This window comes from Haliotis asinina, chromosome 3 (assembly GCF_037392515.1).
Source record: "Haliotis asinina isolate JCU_RB_2024 chromosome 3, JCU_Hal_asi_v2, whole genome shotgun sequence".
Taxonomy (NCBI): Eukaryota; Metazoa; Mollusca; class Gastropoda; order Lepetellida; family Haliotidae; genus Haliotis; species Haliotis asinina.
In genome coordinates, this window is record NC_090282.1 from 60486549 (window position 1) to 60507562 (window position 21014).

At 37.9% G+C, this 21014-nt stretch overlaps 1 protein-coding gene across 2 annotated transcripts; it reads right to left on the reverse strand.

Annotated features, from left to right (window-relative positions):
* Positions 1 to 41: 41 nt before the first annotated feature.
* On the reverse strand, positions 42 to 21014 carry LOC137276950 (cilia- and flagella-associated protein 141-like). Of its 2 annotated transcripts, none has more exons than XM_067808604.1 (5): positions 20889 to 21014; positions 17654 to 17839; positions 17089 to 17129; positions 14705 to 14834; positions 42 to 1500 (listed from the first exon to the last, which is right to left on the reverse strand). In XM_067808604.1, the coding sequence occupies exons 1-5, from the start codon at positions 20916 to 20918 to the stop codon at positions 1399 to 1401; spliced, it is 489 nt and encodes a 162-aa protein (XP_067664705.1). In that variant the 5' UTR covers positions 20919 to 21014; the 3' UTR covers positions 42 to 1398. The 2 variants fall into 2 exon arrangements, with proteins under 2 accessions (XP_067664705.1, XP_067664706.1); XM_067808605.1 differs by lacking the exon at positions 20889 to 21014 and adding an exon at positions 18193 to 18257.

The window sequence follows — 21014 nt, forward strand, 5'->3', positions numbered from 1 at the left end:
TCATCACCCGTGAATCCAAATATATTCACACACACAAAATAAATGCTTTAATATCTGGTTTATTGCATACAGAGTATAATTGACACTGTAACAAAGAGACGCTAGATAAACATATTATTGTTATTATTATTATTATTATCATAATACTGATGCTGTTAGAGATAATACTTCTAGTATTTTTGACACTGACAGGTCTTGGGTAGACATTTCCTTGGCAAGATAGTCATAACAAGTGCAGTGTTCATAAAATTATGAAGATGTGTATATTTTCACCCTGCATCCTATACACAAACTGTTATTTAGATTACTGAGGACACAAAATCCATGGCGGTCAAAACTAATCCAAACTGAAGCGTGCATGTTTAATACATGTAACAATATGTATTTGAAGCAGCCACTGAAGATTTGGCAAGTCAGTGGTAGATTTAAATCTAAACATGACACTGATTAATGGTCTAGTTGGGATTCTGAACATGCACAATGACACTCATAAAAGTCTTCCAAATAAGTGAAGATGACCCAAAGACTAAAAATATATCACTACACTCTTGATAGGGATAATCACTGTCCTACGACACACAAAACATATTGATACGTGTCAGGGGTATATGTAATAGTGTTCTCGGACACCTGATAAACCTTATCAAAATTTCAGTCATGTGGACAAACAGGTCATTCCCTGTTAATGGGAGAAGTTTCAATATAAATCTTTGGTTAACAATTTTTTTGTCAATTCAATAACAACCATACCAGGTGATAATGCTGATGATGCAATTCAAGATCATGTGCTTTCTTAACAAGTTCTTTGGTAGCTGTGCATTTACAAACATTTATTTGGCATTGTGGACGAGGTAAATGACACATTCTGAAACTGATTTCTAACCTTTAAATAATCTCTCCAACACCAGAACAAATCACTGAGAAAACATTAGATCACAGAAAACATATACACTTGTAAACACATACACTTAAAACACTTAATTGCTGCCATAATATCTTACATTACAAGCAATGGTTAAAATAAGATGCATGGGCCCTTGAAAAATGATGTCTATAAGACGACGTTCATGAAATGAGTATAACCATTTGATGAAATATAGAATGGAAACTAAAGATAAAATATATATATCTAATGACACAAAATAAAACATTAAATAATTGCAGTTTTCATCTCAAAATGGACGACACGTAAAATCAATATCACTTTGGGTTAGAAAATATTTGAGCCATGTAAACCATGTAGACTGCAGTAAAACTGATTCAGGAAGAAATTAAACAATTTCTGTAAGATGTGACCTTTCAAATAACTGCTTCTGTACGAATGAAGAGACATATGTAAATATGACATGTTGAGCACAGGGTTTGCTGTTTCATTACATATGTATATACATTATGTCATTAGACTCTCTGTTTGTAGAATGTTTTTCCTAGTGTCTTCAGCTCCTCCGTATACATTGCAAATTCCTTCTCCATAAGATTCTTCAAGGCTACACGCCGTACCTGGAATGAAAGATAGGCTACATGAAGATTGTTTAGACTTTATCTATCAAACAATATTCCTAATTGTGTATTCCAATATGACTGAATATTTCTCCTGTTTATACCTCTATATGGCAATAACAACGATGTTGAGATGTTGAACTCTCTCTTGTGTATTCTATTACTTAATCATGTTAAGAGAATTCAAGAAATGAAAAAAAATAAACACACCACAAAACTTCCAGTTTAGGACACAGATCACTGTCAGCATGGTGAACCCTAATCCTTACTAAAATTATAAGTAGTTGTACTAGATACTAATAACAGTATAGGACTGAAACAAATAACAAGCTTTTAGTTGCACACTATTAAATTCACAGCTAGTCTTTAGGTAATCTTTACAAAGACCCAGTACTAAACCTGAAACTTAATATGATAATCCATATTTCCTTAAGCATATTATCAGTCCGAGACGTAACGTGTACGCGAGACGGCCTATCGTCTCTTGTCCGCGAGACGGTGCGCTCCGCGGTACTAACTGAAGCGCTTCCCCCTAATTAATTCAATCACCGTGGAACCACCTCGATTGGGTGCGAACACGATGCAGGGTAATTAAAGCGTCCCGTAAAATCCCCAAGGGTGGTGGGGTACTTGACAGTCGTGAATGAACAGGTTTTTCGATCTCGGATGCCACGCTTTCGTCATTTGCACTGAACAGATTACAACCTGCAGAATACAAGTTGTTTGTCCGACAAAATATTTACAATCATCCTAGGTTGATGCATACTTGGCCTCTGTATTTTCGATTTTTTCGGCACGTGAAAACATCGGGAAAACAGAATACCACGCCCAAGGTCGACTTTTTACATATGCCATTGCCAATCACACAAAAATCAATTCATCGCTCATGAAAAGGTGATTTATTTCATTTGAATGTATTACTGGTGGAAATGTCAACGTATTCATCTTGCAGAAAGTTACAGAATATTTTGAAACTAATACGACCCCTACCGCATCTTGCATGAATCAAAACTTTGCCAATTTCGTCAAAAGTAATCCTGCGAAAACTATTAAATCATTTGCATATTTTTCGGAAGTGACGTACGTCCATTGTGTAACTCCACACAGCACACTGAAAAAAGGGACTCGCGGTGCCAGCCATAGTTGACATCTCGCACTGATCAAAATTAGTGTTATACTAAAATACCTGCTTCGATATTTCATTACAGCTCATGGTGTTGACATGTGGATATCGTATCTTCCAGAGTACATATCAGTTTATGCCCGCATTAGCCGTGCATGCTGTTTTACAGAACATACAGTCCCTGTTTCAGACTGTTTCAGCCAATCAAATGAAGCGTGAACCCCTCGTATGTGAGGTGTTATCCGAAGGAAGTGAGCATGCAGTTTCATCGGTATACACACTATTTTGTAAACACATCTGAAAAAAATGTTATTGATGTATGAAAATTAGGCTATGATGCATATCTCTCTGAATATCTCCACGGGTATGAATCTGCAATACTTCATTGCCAAGACGATTATAGCAAACCGATTTGTAGTCTTAGCTAGTGTTCACCATTGGAACCGAACCAAATGCAAACGTTTCTGAACCTCTTGAAAGAGAAATGATGTTTCTTTTAAGACCACTGTAAAAAGATGTGCATTGTGTAAAATGACAGAAGTTGGGAAGAAAACAAACTAATTAGACGCTAACTGTTATAAGATTTCTGGTGAGCCGCTCAAGCGGCTCACTGATCTCGTGTTTGCTTATTGCAAGTTGAGGATGGTGTTCCTCTGTACGGTCCAGCTTGCGAATGATGACTTGTTTATCATGAAAATGCATATAAGTAACTTGAACCTAATTTATGCCTTCGGAAATTGACATGATTTGATAAAGGCATTTAAAAAAAGAAATTACACTTTGTGACATAATTTCGAAATGAAAAAAGTACGAAAATACAAATTTAAGTAAGGAAACTTAACGCCCCCTGCAGGTTGTAATATCTTTCGCCCCCTCTTTCGATCAAACTCCATATGACCTGGCGGATACATTACGCATTCGGTAAGCTCATGCTAACTCTACAAATCAACATTTTCTGAAGAATTGTGCATCATGTCGGCGATTTGCGTAACATCCCTCATCCTGGAAGACATCATTCCTCCATCCCCTTCAGTGTGCACAGTATATTAAGGTAAGAATGTGTTATTTCACTTACCCTGTACACATACAGGTAACTTCAATTAGATCGAATACATACGTATTTGCATACATACCTTTTCTACAACAAAACTAACAACACACATTACGAGATCTACTTCAGGTAAAAACTGGGACTTTCTTGTTTACACATATTCTATGTATATGCTTGAAACAGAAAAGGTTTTCGTTCCTGGAAGACAGCATGGCCAGTGGAAGATAACCGGCCCCATGTATAATCCTGCATGCTGCGTTGGACTGTGAACGGCCAAATGCCCGTTTCCGCCTGGAGTCAGCAGAATGAGGGGACACGCACATTCCAGGGAACATTGCATTATTTGTCATAAAAACGAAAATGTATGAAGCTTTCCCTGAATGTTCTAGATGTATTTAGTACAGCTATGTTTATGAAACACAGGTACATATTTCAAATACATCAGTGCGGCGAATTGAGCTTGTCTTGGTTCATCTTTTTGGCCGAATGCAACACAATTAACTTTCATTTGGATTACGCAATTTATTGTATCACACAAGTGACACTGGAGTGAAGACTGGGCCGAACGCGGCCAGGCATAGTTAATGAATGTAGTTGGGTATCACTGAATATACAGGTGGAGACAGGCAACAGGTGTGATGCAGTACAGCACGTTACTTCAGGGTGTGTACATCTAATGAGTTTGCAGACAGTTTACACGGCTATCTGGTGGACATGGGGGGGGGGGGGGGGGGGGGGGGCGGCGGCGTTTGTGTAATTTCCTGTTTACGGTGCCTTTGTCGTCCGAGGTATATTTTATGATAGCTTGAAAACACATAATTAAATGTTAATTACATGTATTCCGTTTCCTGTTTGTGTTTGATAATCTGTGAAAGGCCATAGAAATGTTTATTTTGTGGTGACAAATATTCAAGTCGCATGGAGGTGGGCAAAATAGCGTTTTCTTACTTCATTCCGACTGAACTGATCACGTGATAACGATCCCTCACATGATAATGAGATGACATATTCATGAGGAAGAAAGGAGTAAAATTGTTCCAGATGATTACAAACTCAGAATATTGTCCATAGCATTACTGATCGACGACTTATAAACAGATTTTTATTGCCTAATGTTATAATGTTTTCAAAGTGTTCTGTTTTGGTATGAAGGAGTTATTCTTGTACTGATTATCTTCGAAGAGTACTTGAAAGTGCTGTGCGTCGTTGTCAACACTATCATCGGCTTTCCTCTCTTTTACTTTGGTAGATGGTTTAAATAGTATTCATAGATAAAAACAATACATTCAAAGCCAACACAGAAATATATATTCTATGTATATGCGTGAAATAGGAAGGGTTTTCCTTCCTGGGCGACAGCATGGACAGGGGAAGACAACCAGACCCAGCTACAGTCCAGCATGTTGGTTTGGACAGCCTTTTCAGCCATCATCTGCAGAATGAAGAAATATGTGTATACCAGGGAATTTTGCATTATTTGTCATAATTACGTAACCTTTCACTGAATGTTTTATATGTATTTAGTATAACTATGGAAATAGTTATATATTCTCGGACACAGGTGCATGTTCAAAATTCTTCAGTACGGCGAATTGTATTTGTCCCCTGACAGAATGAAACACAAATAAATTTCACGCAGATTATGCAATATCACACACGACACTGTTTTCCAGCAATGATTAAGCCGGAATGAAGAGGATGCAGTCAGGCATAGTTTATGACTGCAGTTGATTAGCCCTGAATATACAGGTAGGAGACTGGATACCCATTTATTGGGTTTGGAGACAGCATATTTGCAGACAGTTGACACGGCTGTCTTGTGGACACGGCCAGCCACTGTGCAGTTTACTGCTTACGATGTTTTTATCGTCCGTGGTAAACTTAAAAACGCACAATTAAATGCTAACTATTTTGTTTGGTGTTGTTAAACTGGTAAAAGACAGAATCATGTTTAATCAGTTGTGACAAAAAATCAGTTGATATGTAGGTGAGCAAAATCTGCTCAGGGAAGTGGCATTTTCCGTGTGTAACAGGGATGGCTCGACTGATTTTATTGCTGTAGTTGACTAATAATACAGCTTTGAAACAATGTCAATCTAAGTAAACTCAGTCTCAATGTTATTCCTTAAACTCCACCACCGAGTTTAACAAACCCTAGCAGAAGGTCGCATCAGGCAACCTTTGAGCGACCTATGACCGTCCAATCAATAGCGAGACGGTTATATAGATTTAACCAATCAGACAACGGCTACTACTTAGGGGCACAGATCTCTCCACAAACAACAATCCGCAGAAAATACAGATATTTGACCTGCGGTATATACGCTTTGGGGTTTCTGTTGACATGGTTACCATTGGCTAATATTTCTGCAAGATGAGATCCCTTGAATATTGCCAAAACACTGTTTTCGGAGACAGTTAACTCTGTTGTCATGGTTGTAATGTGCGCCGTGTGAATCATCCAGAAGCGATCATACGCTAAATAACATTCGGAATCGTTCGGGTACGAACCTTTTCGAGATAAAAAGTTCAAAAGGTGTGTGCGAATGTCCACTTTCGCGATTGGTCAGTCCCAAAGGTTACCTGACGCGACCTCCCATAAGGTTTTGTTAGACTCAGTAGTGGAGCGTAAGGAAAAGTACTGAGGCTAAGTTTACTTTGACTGGAAACAATACATATGAATACATACATCTCCGTCTAAATAACTCTTTTTTATCACATTCACGTCATCTGTTTAGAAGTCGAGAAATCGTATTTCTATAATATTACGTGTTGATGACAATGACATAAAAACTTAAGGAAATGAGTGGTAATTCCTGCATGCAGTGTGTTCAAGAATACATTTTACGTAAACTATTAAAGATCATGCAGTCCTCTGAAGTTACTTACCACTTGATGCGAGTGAACATATTGAGCACCGGGTCTGCTCCCGTGGCAAAAGGCGTCTCTCGTAGTCGTAACGATCTTGTGAGTAAGGTTTGTGTGTCTGTGACGAGCGGTGGGTGGAAAGTAGATGTGTTTCATCGAGATTGTACACCTATGTGCATTCGTGTACACGAACAAGTACTTATACGAGGTAAATCTGCATGGAACAAACTTTCAGAAAATATAAAGATCATGTTTGTGTGAAATGTGCACATAGGTGAAAATTGCCGTCAAAAACCGACTACTTTCGTTCGTGCTTCTGGGAAGCGTCTCTCGTACGCGTAACGAAATTGTGAAGCCGTTTGTGTGTCTGTGACGAGCGGTGGGTGGAAAGTAGATGTGTTTCATCGCGATTGTACACCTGTGTGCATTCGTGTACACGAACAAGTACTTATACGAGGTAAATCTGCATGGAACAAGCTTTCAGAAAATATAAAGATCATGTTTGTGTGAAATGTGCACATAGGTGAAAATTGCCGTCAAAAACCGACTACTTTCGTTCGTGCTTCTGGGTAGCGTCTCGTACGCGTAACGAAATTGTGAGGCCGTTTGTGTGTCTGTGACGAGCGGTGGGGGGAAAGTAGATGTGTTTCATCGCGATTGTACACCTATGTGCATTCGTGTACACGAACAAGTACTTATACGAGGTAAATCTGCATGGAACAAGCTTTCAGAAAATATAAAGATCATGTTTGTGTGAAATGTGCACACAGGTGAAAAGTGCCGTCAAAAACTGACTATTTTTGTTCGTGCTTCTGGGAAGCGTCTCGTACGCGTAACGAAATTGTGAAGCCGTTTGTGTGTCTGTGACGAGCGGTGGGTGGAAAGTAGATGTGTTTCATCGCGATTGTACACCTATGTGCATTCGTGTACACGAACAAGTACTTATACGAGGTAAATCTGCATGGAACAAGCTTTCAGAAAATATAAAGATCATGTTTGTGTGAAATGTGCACACAGGTGAAAATTGCCGTCAAAAACTGACTATTTTTGTTCGTGCTTCTGGGAAGCGTCTCGTACGCGTAACGAAATTGTGAAGCCGTTTGTGTGTCTGTGACGAGCGGTGGGTGGAAAGTAGATGTGTTTCATCGCGATTGTACACCTATGTGCATTCGTGTACACGAACAAGTACTTATACGAGGTAAATCTGCATGGAACAAGCTTTCAGAAAATATAAAGATCATGTTTGTGTGAAATGTGCACATAAGTGAAAATTGCCGTCAAAAACTGACTATTTTTGTTCGTGCTTCTGGGTAGCGTCTCTCGTACGCGTAACGAAATTGTGAGGCCGTTTGTGTGTCTGTGACGAGCGGTGGGTGGAAAGTAGATGTGTTTCATCGCGATTGTACACCTATGTGCATTCGTGTACACGAACAAGTACTTATACGAGGTAAATCTGCATGGAACAAGCTTTCAGAAAATATAAAGATCATGTTTGTGTGAAATGTGCACATAGGTGAAAATTGCCGTCAAAAACCGACTATTTTCGTTCGTGCTTCTGGGTAGCGTCTCTTGTACGCGTAACGAAATTGTGAGGCCGTTTGTGTGTCTGTGACGAGCGGTGGGTGGAAAGTAGATGTGTTTCATCGCGATTGTACACCTGTGTGCATTCGTGTACACGAACAAGTACTTATACGAGGTAAATCTGCATGGAACAAGCTTTCAGAAAATATAAAGATCATGTTTGTGTGAAATGTGCACACAGGTGAAAATTGCCGTCAAAAACTGACTATTCTTGTTCGTGCTTCTGGGAAGCGTCTCGTACGCGTAACGAAATTGTGAGGCCGTTTGTGTGTCTGTGACGAGCGGTGGGTGGAAAGTAGATGTGTTTCATCGCGATTGTACACCTATGTGCATTCGTGTACACGAACAAGTACCTATACGAGGTAAATCTGCATGGAACAAGCTTTCAGAAAATATAAAGATCATGTTTGTGTGAAATGTGCACACAGGTGAAAATTGCCGTCAAAAGTCTAAAATCTACTGCTATAGCAGCAAACATAAAACGTAAAACTGTTTTTACATCGGTAGAAGTGGTCGTGTTTTCCAATGATTATACTTCCAACAAAAAGAGTATTCCGCATGAAAAAATGTTATTCGTGATTTTGTTATAATTTATGATATCCTCATTGTAACGTAAGAAAAATATCGCCATGTAAATTACGTACGCTTCGGACAGTCCAAGCCGCAAGACGGATGTTTTGACTGAGCAATTTAGTCAGGCATCAGTTACCTCCCATTAATGACACGGTAACCCAGTCACTTCTACGCGAGACGGTTCGCGCAGTTTCGAAGAAAGTAAACATGTTTCAACACAATAACAAACAGGTGTGCGTTGGTGTGCATCGAAAACTGCATATATATTATGAATCTACGATGAATGAGCTTTCAGAAAATACTAAATTTAAGTTTCTGAAAAATATGTACATAGGTGAAATTCTCTGTTAAATATCGTCATTTTTTGCTCAAATTTTGCACTTTTTTGTCATTTTTTGACTATTTAATTTCCTCTTTTTATGCTTTCATTCACGTCATCCAATAACTTGACCATCATTCAACAACTGTAGCAAATTTTGTTTAATTATTTACATAAATAACACTTTTAGACGCGTTTTTGTGTGACAAAAAGAATTTCCCTGTCTATGATCAGGCAGTCACGCGTATGAGTGACCCCCTCTCAGGTAGTCACTTGTACACGTAACGGGAGACCGTCTCGCGTACACGTTACGTCCTCTACTGATTATAGACTTTAAACAGCAAAAACAGCAGTATGGAAAGGATATGTAGCTTCCATAAACAGGTCTGTTCTCAATCCCAATCTTTGACAATCCCTTTATCAGATTTCTATGTGATATTATTCAAAATGAAAATAAACAACCACATGAAAAATACAGTTGAAGTTATTATTCCTTTTCATCAGGAAATGACCAAATGTATAGCCCATAATTGAATAAGTTTCTCACCACTGCAAACCTCAAAGGATACAAAGCATTATCTCAAGTCTTACTGTCAGGAGTTTGTAATCTTTCTGACAAACACAAACAACTTAATGCTTAATAAAGTATTCAGTAAAATATATTGATTTTATTTTTAATTCGACCAACATAAGATAACCAGCAAGATGGGTTAAAATCTGTAAAGTGTAAAACAGGAAAATGTGTCAGGCATCAACATACAGTACCAGATATAAAGCTTCAGTCTCCTGGACTTAGACACTGAATGGTGCATATCTAGGTTAAGAACAACATTGTTTTCTGTCACCATGGTAATCAGAAAAACATGTCTACATGAAAGCATTTTATTTCTAAATTGCCTGACAGTAAATTGTTGTCACATTGTCAACTTTAATCCTTTTCTGTTCATGTGTAAGTACCACAAGAGGTGTATCTACTCCAAGTCTCATGAAAACTGCATCATGTTAACATTTTGCGTTTCCCAATTCTTTAACTTGATCCAATTACTGCATTATCAATAATGTACAAATACACTAATGCAGTGTTGAGGGGTCTGAACGGTCAGACGTTGTGCTTTCTATGCAGAGCAACAACAATCGCCATGGTGACAAGTGCTTCCCATGGAGACAACAAGGTGTTCTTGACACTGGCTAGTCTAAGTCACACTGCAGCCAATACACGGACACAGTACAACACTATTTGGCTAGTCATACAAACAGGCACAGTCATCGCTTAAAAATCCCTGTGGGACTTCAACCTGATATGTCTTGTTAAAAACCCACTAAGGTTTGAGTTAGTTGATTGGACTCAGATTTCTGGAAGAAACTGTTGGATAGTGCATTAGTCTGTTGAAAGCATGGCACACATTGAGTCCATGTAGAGACTGAAATACATTTCCAATGTAGAGATAACAAGAATACTTCTGGATCTGTATAAACTTGTTAACTGAAATGTGTATAAAAATAAATAAAATAAATACAGTAATTAATAATCTACTCACTATATTTCAGTTTCACTAGTCCAGTTGGCAAAAGTATTACATTTGGAAGATACATGATATTAACCTTTTGGCAATGGCATCTGGCATCAGACAGTTGCTCCCAGTAACTGGTCAACTAGTTTGTTTTGTTGACTCTAACCAGAAGATCTGTAAAAGTAGTTTCAGGTCTGTGCCTGGTCCTTTTCTTTTGCACAAACCATCTAAGCCAACCACACAATCTAAGTCCAACAGTGATCATTTACCAATACTGAATTTAACAACACACTGTATGACCAGACTGTTTTCGCTTGTAAAGAAACCTACTGATTCTAAAAAGCATGGCAGTCCAGCCTGGAGCAAGTATTTTACTTCAAATTACAGATTGTTTATCACAATGATAACAATTGTCTACCAAAACTGCAACAATGAGGAGTATGACAACATATCTTTCTTTGTCACACTGCTATATTCCAGCTCTATGACACTGGTGTGCAAATGATGATGTCTAGACAGACAACAGAATAACTTGACTTTTTGCACTGCAAAGAACAAAGCGCAAGCTTGACAAGCAAATTTGTCATCTCATGTCAAGCATGGGTTGCTGAATTATCATGGGAGAACAAAGATTGGAGCGTGAGACCCCCCATATCAGGACATTCATTTTTGCATAAATCGTCTGGATAACTGAATATCTGGATATGTGGATTTCTGTCATCCAAGTTTTGTTGTTGAAATGGTAGTGAGTATACACTTCTGGGTTAAAATCAACTGAAAAACAGCATGGTTATTTTGATTTGCCAATTACAATTCACTTAGTGTTGGACAGACCTATTAGTCACGACCAATACCCTGTTGATCGGTCATCAGTCTGGATTAGTAGACCTTGTTTCATGTCAAAAAGTGTAGGACACTCGGGCTTCACTTCACATGATCAGCAGAAGATAAAAACATTGTGCGGATAAGTGAGTCGATTTTGTGTTGATTTAAGTCGGTTCATTAGTAAAATTTATCATCTGGAAAAGGAAACTGAATATCTGTTATAGACAGTCACTTTAATAACGTAAAAGATTGGTTTATTATGAAAAAATGGCTGAAAGGTGTGGTTTCGGTATGTTTGCTGTCCAGGTATCTGGAGTCTCACTGTAATCACTCAGCCTTTGTAAGGCTTTGATGACAACATGCAGGAGCTCACAGCCATTTAAGACATGGATAAATTCATAAATGTAAAAACATTTTCACACTTGAGGATATTTTCTAAATAAAAGTTAAGCATGTTTGTCTCAATAAGTTGACTTTTTGAAGATGAAATAGATAATAATCATATGTATTTGATAAGTTCACTGTATACAATTCTTCAATTCTTCATGGCACATATAGACATGGCTACTAGTACACCTGTCCAAGCAGTCTAGCTAAACTTAGTCTCAGTACTATTCATTACACTCCTCTACCGAGTCTAACAAACCATAGAAGGAGGTTGCGTCAGGTAAACTTTGAGATTGACCAATCAGAACACTGCTTACCGAATCACAAAAGTGGACATTTGCATATACCTTTTGAACTTTAGCCTCTAAACTGTCTGTACCCGAATGATTCTGAATGCTATTTTCCATGTAACTGCTTCCAGGTGAAGCATATGGAGCATGCTACAACACTGTCAACAATGATAAACAATTGCTGAAAGTAGCATTCTTGTCAATATTCAAGGATGTCAGTTTGGAGATATATTATATTGGCTAACAGTAACCATGTCATCAGAAAGCCAAAAGCATATATACTGCAGGTAAAATATCTGTTCATTTTTTAGGGATCAGTGCCAAGCCCTAAACAGTAGCCATTGTTTTTGACTGGTTAAGTCTGTTCATCCATCTTGCGTTTGACTGGACGGTCGCTCAAACATTACCTGACATGACCTTCTAGTAGGGTTTGTTAGACTCAGTAGAGGAGTGTAACTGTAACAAATAATACTGAGATGAAAATTACTTACACTGCTTGTCCAAGACTGTGAAAATGTAGAGGGACTAATTGTTTTCTTTAAAATCTATTTATGCTACATCCCAAAACCACATGCCAACTAGTCCTGTGAATAATATTGCCTAGCCCTGCATTATCGAGTTGCAGGTAGTGTGAAAACCGTATTCGGGATAGGAAAGAAATATGAAAGCAGTGACTGGGATCAAATTTACTAGCATGTATCTAATATTGACTACAAGTTTCATCAAGCCCTGGAATAAAGGTCACTATCTAAATGTGCAATGCATAGTGATTTGGGTGCAAATGCACAAAATCAGTGATCTGTGTTTTGTGAATGTGTAACTCAGTGAGTAATTGTGTGAGTGAAGATGTGAATGACTGAATGCTGTTTTATCCCACATTCGGCTGAACACCATGGCCAAACAGTAACAGTGGGCTGATGGACCAGATATACATGCCTAAAGGTGTCAGAACATGTGAGTTAATTACTTGAGTAATTACCTGTTGGACAGACTGAAAAGATACTGGTGAAAAGAGAGAACAAAAATAATGTATTATATAATTAGGTGAGAGACTAATCATGTTACAACAGTCTTAAGCCCAAAGTCCTATATCTTTCTATCTGGTCTTAGGTTCAACCCCACAACCATAGATTCTGGCATGGCTAAAAGCTGCTCGGCCGAGCAAATTGCAGTGCTCTCCTACCTCTCTCTCAAAATATACCACTTGCATTTCTTAGTATAATCATAGCAAAACAAGCAAGCAAAATCTGAAAATGTTGTAGGAAATTGAAATCAGCTTTCCTTAAGTTTCAACAAACAGAAATAAAATCACACACTTTCACTTAAAGAAATATGTTACATGTCTTTGATGTCACGTGGTATGCAGTCTTGACAGGTTTCAATATTAACTGAAGTCAAAGACTACTGTGTTTCCATGGACATCACCAATAGGTTGGTGGCAACTCTTGACAAGACATCTTAATTATTAGTCAAGTGTAAACACTTTCACTTCTTACCCTGTTCAGTCCTTCACAAGTTGCAAAACAGCTCCAAAAGTAAACATTCTTTTAATACTTTCACAAAAATGTTCATCTCTTTCTCCAGTAGTTACAGTGAACAAAATTAGTGATTTGTGATTTATGTTTATGCCATTTGTCAACTGGACAATTTGGAGGACTCTCATATTTACTTTATCCTGCTCAGAGGTACTGAGGGATGCACAGTGTCTATTGAAAATACTTTGGCCCATGTATTCTTGTCAGTATGAAGCTGCCTGCCTGATCAGCCTTTATATAAGTATTACTGAGCTGGGTACAACTTTAAAAAATAAAATGTTTGCGACAAGTTGTACATGTTTCTTCCCACAATGAAATCTTTGCCATTATGTACAATGACTCCAACAGACAAATAAATTCTTTGTCCTATGGTCTGTACCAAGCAGAAGTCACTAAGTTCTTGCCTTCAAAAACATACTATAGTGACAAAACACATATTGACATATTATGTGTCTGTGAAAGCATAGTCGTACACCATGACTTGGGAAGACATCTGTCTTAAAAATGATCAAGTCTAGCCAGATCTGTTCAGCATCAGGAAAAACAATTTCAAAGGAGCAAAATGAAGTATGTAACAAAAGATTTCAAGGACTTTATGCTTACCTACGGTTCAGCCAGAGCATTAGATCAGCTATGGGCATCATGCATGTCATAGATTATTTTAATAATTGCTTCAGTAGGATATGGTATATCTGTTATATATGCAGGAACTAATAGTCCAAAAAAAATTGGCCCTGCAAACTGTAAGTCATCAAACATGAAGTGAAACCCACTAAAGGCTTATGTTTGCTATTATCATAAAATATATCAGTACCAATAATTTTGATGAAAGCTATTTCAGGATACTTTTGGGGACACAGTATGCCAGAGAAACAAGTATTAAAAATCTTATGCTGAGTCAGCAACCAGCAATTTTAACAGATTCACAAAGCTTTAAACAAAATGGATCCAGAATTAAGGAATTTGAAACCTGGAAATCTTTTTTTTTTCACTTTTCATAAATAATGTACTTGATAAGTAGAAGTTTTACAAAATTGTGCATTCATCAAACATTAATGAACACAGGCATTGAAAACATTTTATATTTATTTCCTAACTTCAAGTTCAAGAGCAGCACTAACTTGTTTGGCCTCTGACTTACTGCTATAGCTGCCCGGCTGGCCATGCGTAGCTCCTCTTGTATCCGTTTCTTGTTCTCCTGATGCTTCTTGAAGCCGCTTTTCTCTTCAAGCTCCTGGTTCCAGAGGGCTCGCTCATTGATCTGCTTCTCCCTGATCAAAACAACACAGGTACTCAAACCATACTGAATAAAATGATGCAACTGTTAACCAACACTATTACATGAACAAAACTATTAATCATGTTGAACAACACACACTGCTGCCTAGTGGCACAACAAGTATGCAAATAGAATGGGGAAAAAGCATGTAACATTGTTCTTGCCTCAATACCAAAATGTTCTTGCCAGATTTATATATTGACTGTTTAGTCCCAATAGATAAAATTGACCCTAATTGAACTTATTTAAGTTACTGCCCCTTACTATCAGTGGCACTTACTGTTCATTACAAGACATAGTTCATACATGAAACTGTCAAATTATTCAAGCACCAATATATTTTCAGGCAGCAAAAGGACAAGTTTTACAATAGGAATGATGGTATGTCTAAACTTGTCACATCATGACATGAAACTAGATTTGGAAAAGTAGAGCTTACAGTAATATGTAATCATCATTACATTTGTCGTTTTAATGTGCCTAATGCTGTGATATTCATTCTACAGGATGGTGGCCTGCAAATATTTGAGGCTAGTTCAGAGATTGATATTTTGAGTGACAATCCACTAACAACAACAAACCTGGAATCCAGGGATCAAATGTCAATTATGTGAATGCTAGTATATACCTTTCTATGGTATATTCTAATCTATTTGCTGTATAACCAATAGGCATGACAAATGTTTTTCCCATTTAATTCAAGATTAAATTTTTTTTTTAAAGTTGGTCCATACATTCCATGAAAGCCAGTTGTCATCAAACTCCCACTGAAGATTAACAATGCAGTGACACAGGCAATTATGGTGACAACAATGAATATCATTGCATGTCTACATTTATATATCTCAAAGGCAGGTCTTAGTGCCCGGTAGGATATGACAACATGGAGTTGAAAGGATGGCTAGTTATATATATGTTTACTTTTTTTAAACTCTTGTAAATTTTCTTTCTCAGATGCACAAGCAATCAGTGCCAGGTCAGCATAGTGTTAAGTACCAGAACAACACAAAACGGTAGTGTCGGTCGGTGCCAAGGAGCACCAAGCCTAAATAGCAATAGGATAACCTTTCTTTTAGTGTCTGGACCAAGGCTGACATAGATCATCTGACATGGATACTGTCATACAACAGTAATTAATGAGAAGTGATAGTTACTAAGTAACTCTGTCTTGGCTGATGCTTAAATACAATAATGATGCAGATTAACAGTGGAGATTAGCATCTTACAAATAATAGCAACTATCAGCTGATTATCTGATTCCAGGCACAAACTTGCCATGCTATGTGGTTAAAAGCTTTCAGAATTAAAGGTTCATCTAGATGTAGATTGTTGTAAGCCAGTTGCTATGTTATGCTAGTGATTTACATGGAAGGTTGTACTTGACACTTATCACCATGTATCCCAAGCACTAGACTCGGATCATGCTCGCAGGATACAAACTTACTAAAGGAGAAAAGAAGCTTGAAAGTGTTGCCTTTAGCCAGTTGCACTTCTGAAGTACCTAACCAACAAATCAGGCTTACTTTTAGAACTTCACTGAATTAGAATTTATTGGACCAAAAACAAACAAAACTCTCAAATCAGCGAAGGACTGATATTTCACTCTTCAATGTAGTGAACAATTCATTTTTTTTAATTACTTTTACCCAGAACTGTGACAAGTTAATTCAGTGTCTTCACTCCCTTTTAAATCAGTGGAGCATGTCCCCTGAATCAAGTATTTCAGTCTTTGTTCACATTTCTAAAAGTGCTAAGATTTGCTCATGTGAAACTCACTTTTTGAAACTTAATGATGTTAACATGTATGAGCAATGAAAACATTTCATATTAATTTATTCTTGTAGACTTGTTAACAACAAAACATGCTAAAGAAATACAATTAAAAATAAAATCCTTATTTAAGTCAAACATCTCTTGATCTTGCTATTTCTAAATTCATTCACTGTTTGTATATACATGATGAGCTGTTGAACAGACATGTATCAGACTAATACTGTTAGTATGCAACCTATTAGATGATTAACACAGCTAGAATAAATGATCTGAGGATAGTGTCTGACAGCATATTACTCTGAGACACCATGAGATAGATGTCTGTGGCTTTAGATGACCCAGTCAGTTTAGTTTCCTTCTGTTCAGCATCAGCTAACTAAAATAACAGTCAAACCTGACATGGTTCATTTGCACAGACACTTACAGGTAACATTTCATGAAGAATATGCAAGGCTTTTTCTAAATGTACTTACAGTCTTATCTGAGCAGCTTTTTCTGCCATTTCTTCATCCAACTGAAAATAGAAGCACATCCAATTCTTATTACACACAAATATCTACCAAATTTTTGCATCAGAAAGAGTTACACATTTCCAATTTTACTTGCCTACCGCCATGTCATCATATTACTTGAGACACAAATTACCATGTAATTTTTTTAGGGGGGATACAGTTTATGCTGGTACTAAACTTCCATTGTTGATAGGAACATAATGCGTGGGAAATAAACCCTTCCTCGTATCAACTTGCTTTGCGGACATACATGACAAGTAGTATTTCGGCTTAAAATCATGAAAATGTCACATATGCTCTAAATCATGTGAAACCATGATTAGAAACAACACAATCGAACACTGACATTAACAGCACAGGGGCTTGTAACGCTGAAAACTGCCATCAAGGTATATATTGTCCTAACCCATTCTGGACAATATATACCTTGATGGCAGTTTTCAGCGTTACAAGCCCCTGTGATTAACAGTAATAACATCCTACACGGGTTTTTTTCAACAATTTCAAGTAAAATTTGTCTACAAACCCTAATTCTTGCACGTTGTTGTTTATAGCCTGCACTGATTCCTTGTGGAGGACCCTCGAATCTTCTTGTTGTTTCAATACTCATTTTGACTTCTTTGATCCAGTTCTCGACTAATTTCAGTGATGGTAAAATCCCAGCTACTGGTGAACTAATGGTTGCTATCGAATTGCAGATGTGTTGCATCCGCTGTACGGAAATAGTTCGCAAAGTAAAAATTGATTTCATGAAGACGTGATGTATAATGAAACATAAACCTTACATTTCACCAATATGGACTAATGTGCAGACATCTTAATACTTGGAAGCGAGCGAATAAAGTGCCTTATTATTGCATTAAATGCGCGGAATAATATATATCGTAACTGAGGTAAACAATATGGCGTTCCGTGGGCATGTGGTTTTGTTTTCTTTTTACGACTACGTTTAGGCCTATTATGCGTTGTATGACACGAACCCTATTTAGGACGATTTAAGACTTATCAACTTTCACGGACTTTGGAATTAGTAAATACACCATACAATCAAAGAATATACCATACACAAAGAATATGTCATGCCCTTGCTACTGAGTTTTCCACTGCTGTTATGCTTGCCTTTACGATGTGTGTTAATAGACAGAAGACCAGTCTAAGCAAGTATTTAGAGTTGCTTCCCTTCAATCACGTTGTAGAAGTGATTGCTGTCAAAGTGAAATTTCTTCAGTTTAAGGATTTATTCCCACTGAACATAGAGCTGGCCAGTACAACTGACACAGCTGTACAGGGATAGGTTCCTACCCAACACAGACACAGGGGTTTTCTTAAGCTCGGAGTGAAAAAAAAACAATAACAAAACACTTTTTTCACTCCGAGCTAAGAGTACCTTGTGTTTATTCCTTACTGACGAGAACAATGCAGGTAGCAACACACGTTGCTGGTATGACACGACCGGGGATCGAACCACGGAAACGGTACATGGGTTAAAGGGGTTGGCCCAGCTCCTGCACAGCGTAGCCATGTGGTAAAATGTGGGAAGCCCATTCGTTTTGTCCTCACCCGTGAGATAACTGTAACGCTTAAAATGTTCACTCAGTACCTTTGAGAGTCAGATTTCTATGGTTGACGTGGGATAAAGCGAGGTTTGTATGGAACTCCAACATGATAGTTTCAACTGTTTTTATTTTTGTTGGAGACTGCTCCATATGGTAGACAATGTCTGTCTTAGACGAGGAATCAGGGTTCTAGACAACGTACACCTCGAGTGAGTGGGTTTAGTCTAACGCTATCGTGAGCATTGCGTCAGGTATACCCCGCCAGGTGTGACAGTGAGTGAGTTTAGTTTTAGACGGCTTTCAACAATATTCCAGCAACTGCACTAGAAATGGGCTTCACACATTGTATCCATGCACAGCGTCGAACCCGGGCCTTCAGCGTGACAAGTGGACGCTTAACCAATGGTCTACCCCTACCGCTAGTATTGGTGTGAGACAAAAGCCTGAAGTCGAACGGGACTGAGAGATTTAAGCACCATATGGACCCCTCTCTGTGACAAACTTGGGAGCTTTAGATGACTGGGACATCCGTGATACCCAAACTCAAGGATTGCTGTATCAGATATTGAGGGGTCCTAGCAGAATAGAGATTTTGTTGAAATGATTCAACTTCTTTCATTATGTGCTGCGAGTTTAATAGTAAAGAACCATCCAGAGCTTCTAGACTAGGCATTATCTTGCTAACTAAAGTTCTGTTATCGAGATTGCAGAAAAAAGTTACTTTTCTCCCTCATTCATCCACTGAACTCTAGATCTGATATGTAGGAGTTGTATCCCTTCTAGGAAGAGGATCAACATTATGATCAGTTAAGTTTAACTCAAGTGATTCAATTTATTTGATTTCCTGCATAGATGCCATCGTGTTTACAAATGAAGCATAAGAAATAGTTTTAACTCGCGAACAAATAACTGATCACTGATAGAAAAATCACGCTGAGTATTAGGAATATTAGTATTAGGAATTAACATTAATAACAGTGCCAGCAAGCTTAGAGATACATTGGTTTTTTGACTGTATCAAATAGTTGTGCATGCTGCTTGCTAGCTGTGGTTAGAATTATTTTTTACATACATAAACTATAGGTAAATTAAATCTCAACTAATCTTCGTATCTAACAACTGTTGCTACCAAGTACAACCCATATTCATAATATACTACGTGACATCCTAACCAGTGTCATTTCATTTCGACACACCACACCTGATGAGCCTCAGTGTCAATGAGTGTAACAACATGCTTCTTAAAAGCTGGCGTTGCGATGGCAACTAGACTCTGATTTGTAAACGCAGTGTCATAAAGCAAACCAATATACATTCATAACAATATACACCTTAGCTGATTAAAGCTATACACGGAGTCATTTGTACCTGTGATGCATTTCGTTATTCATGCTGCCACTGGCACAGTTTGTTTCTTTTCAGATAGGACGAATGGCAATTAAATAATGTGTATTGGAGCACATCGTGGAATTTTACGGTGTTAAAAACGTTAGGTATGGATCACAGTTTCTTGTCCATCGGGAGTTGGCTTAAGGGTACATTTTGATTGTGTATCTCCACTTTGACATATATGTTATTTATCATAGAAAATGAATGTTATTATGGACCATTGTTTATATACCAAGCCAACTGGCCTATAAATTTCTTTATGCTGTCTGAATATATTCCATCATGACTGTGTCGGTTCCACGTGTATATGATTATCAAAACCAAGATCTACGACTTGCATTGTCTCTAGTTCAACCAGACTCACCTTTTTCGGAGTCAACATTGCCATTGCTTCTTAATGATCATGATGGCAACTTACAACAGACGCGAAGTTGAAATATTGAGTTAACGTGTTAACGCCATAGCGGACGGACAGATACCCGTTCTATCACATTCGAGTCATCTTGAAACAGATCTCTCAGTTTCGCCTGTGAAATGCGGGACTCAGTCATGCACTGTGTCACAGACTACCGACACAGCCAAGAGGTTTTAACCTGTTACTCATGTTACCAAATACATATTTCAAACGTCTCCCAAACTCACGTATTTATGAAAGTGAGAACGATCGCTTTAAACATATCTAAGTTTGTCTTTCCTCAGGAACGCACAACCTTTCCTAATGGCAGGTTGAGGCATATTGTCAAATTTATGCCATTTAAAATATATAATAACGTTACAAAACTACAATGTCAGTTGCAGAAAAAAATATCAACTTACGTTTGAACCGAAGACCATACTGGCCGCCATTTTGAATTTCAGACACAGCAAATGTCAGTGTATGAATATTCGTGGAAGCCTTGTCTAGCGTAAATTACATTGCTATTGGTGTTGTTGTCGGTCGTC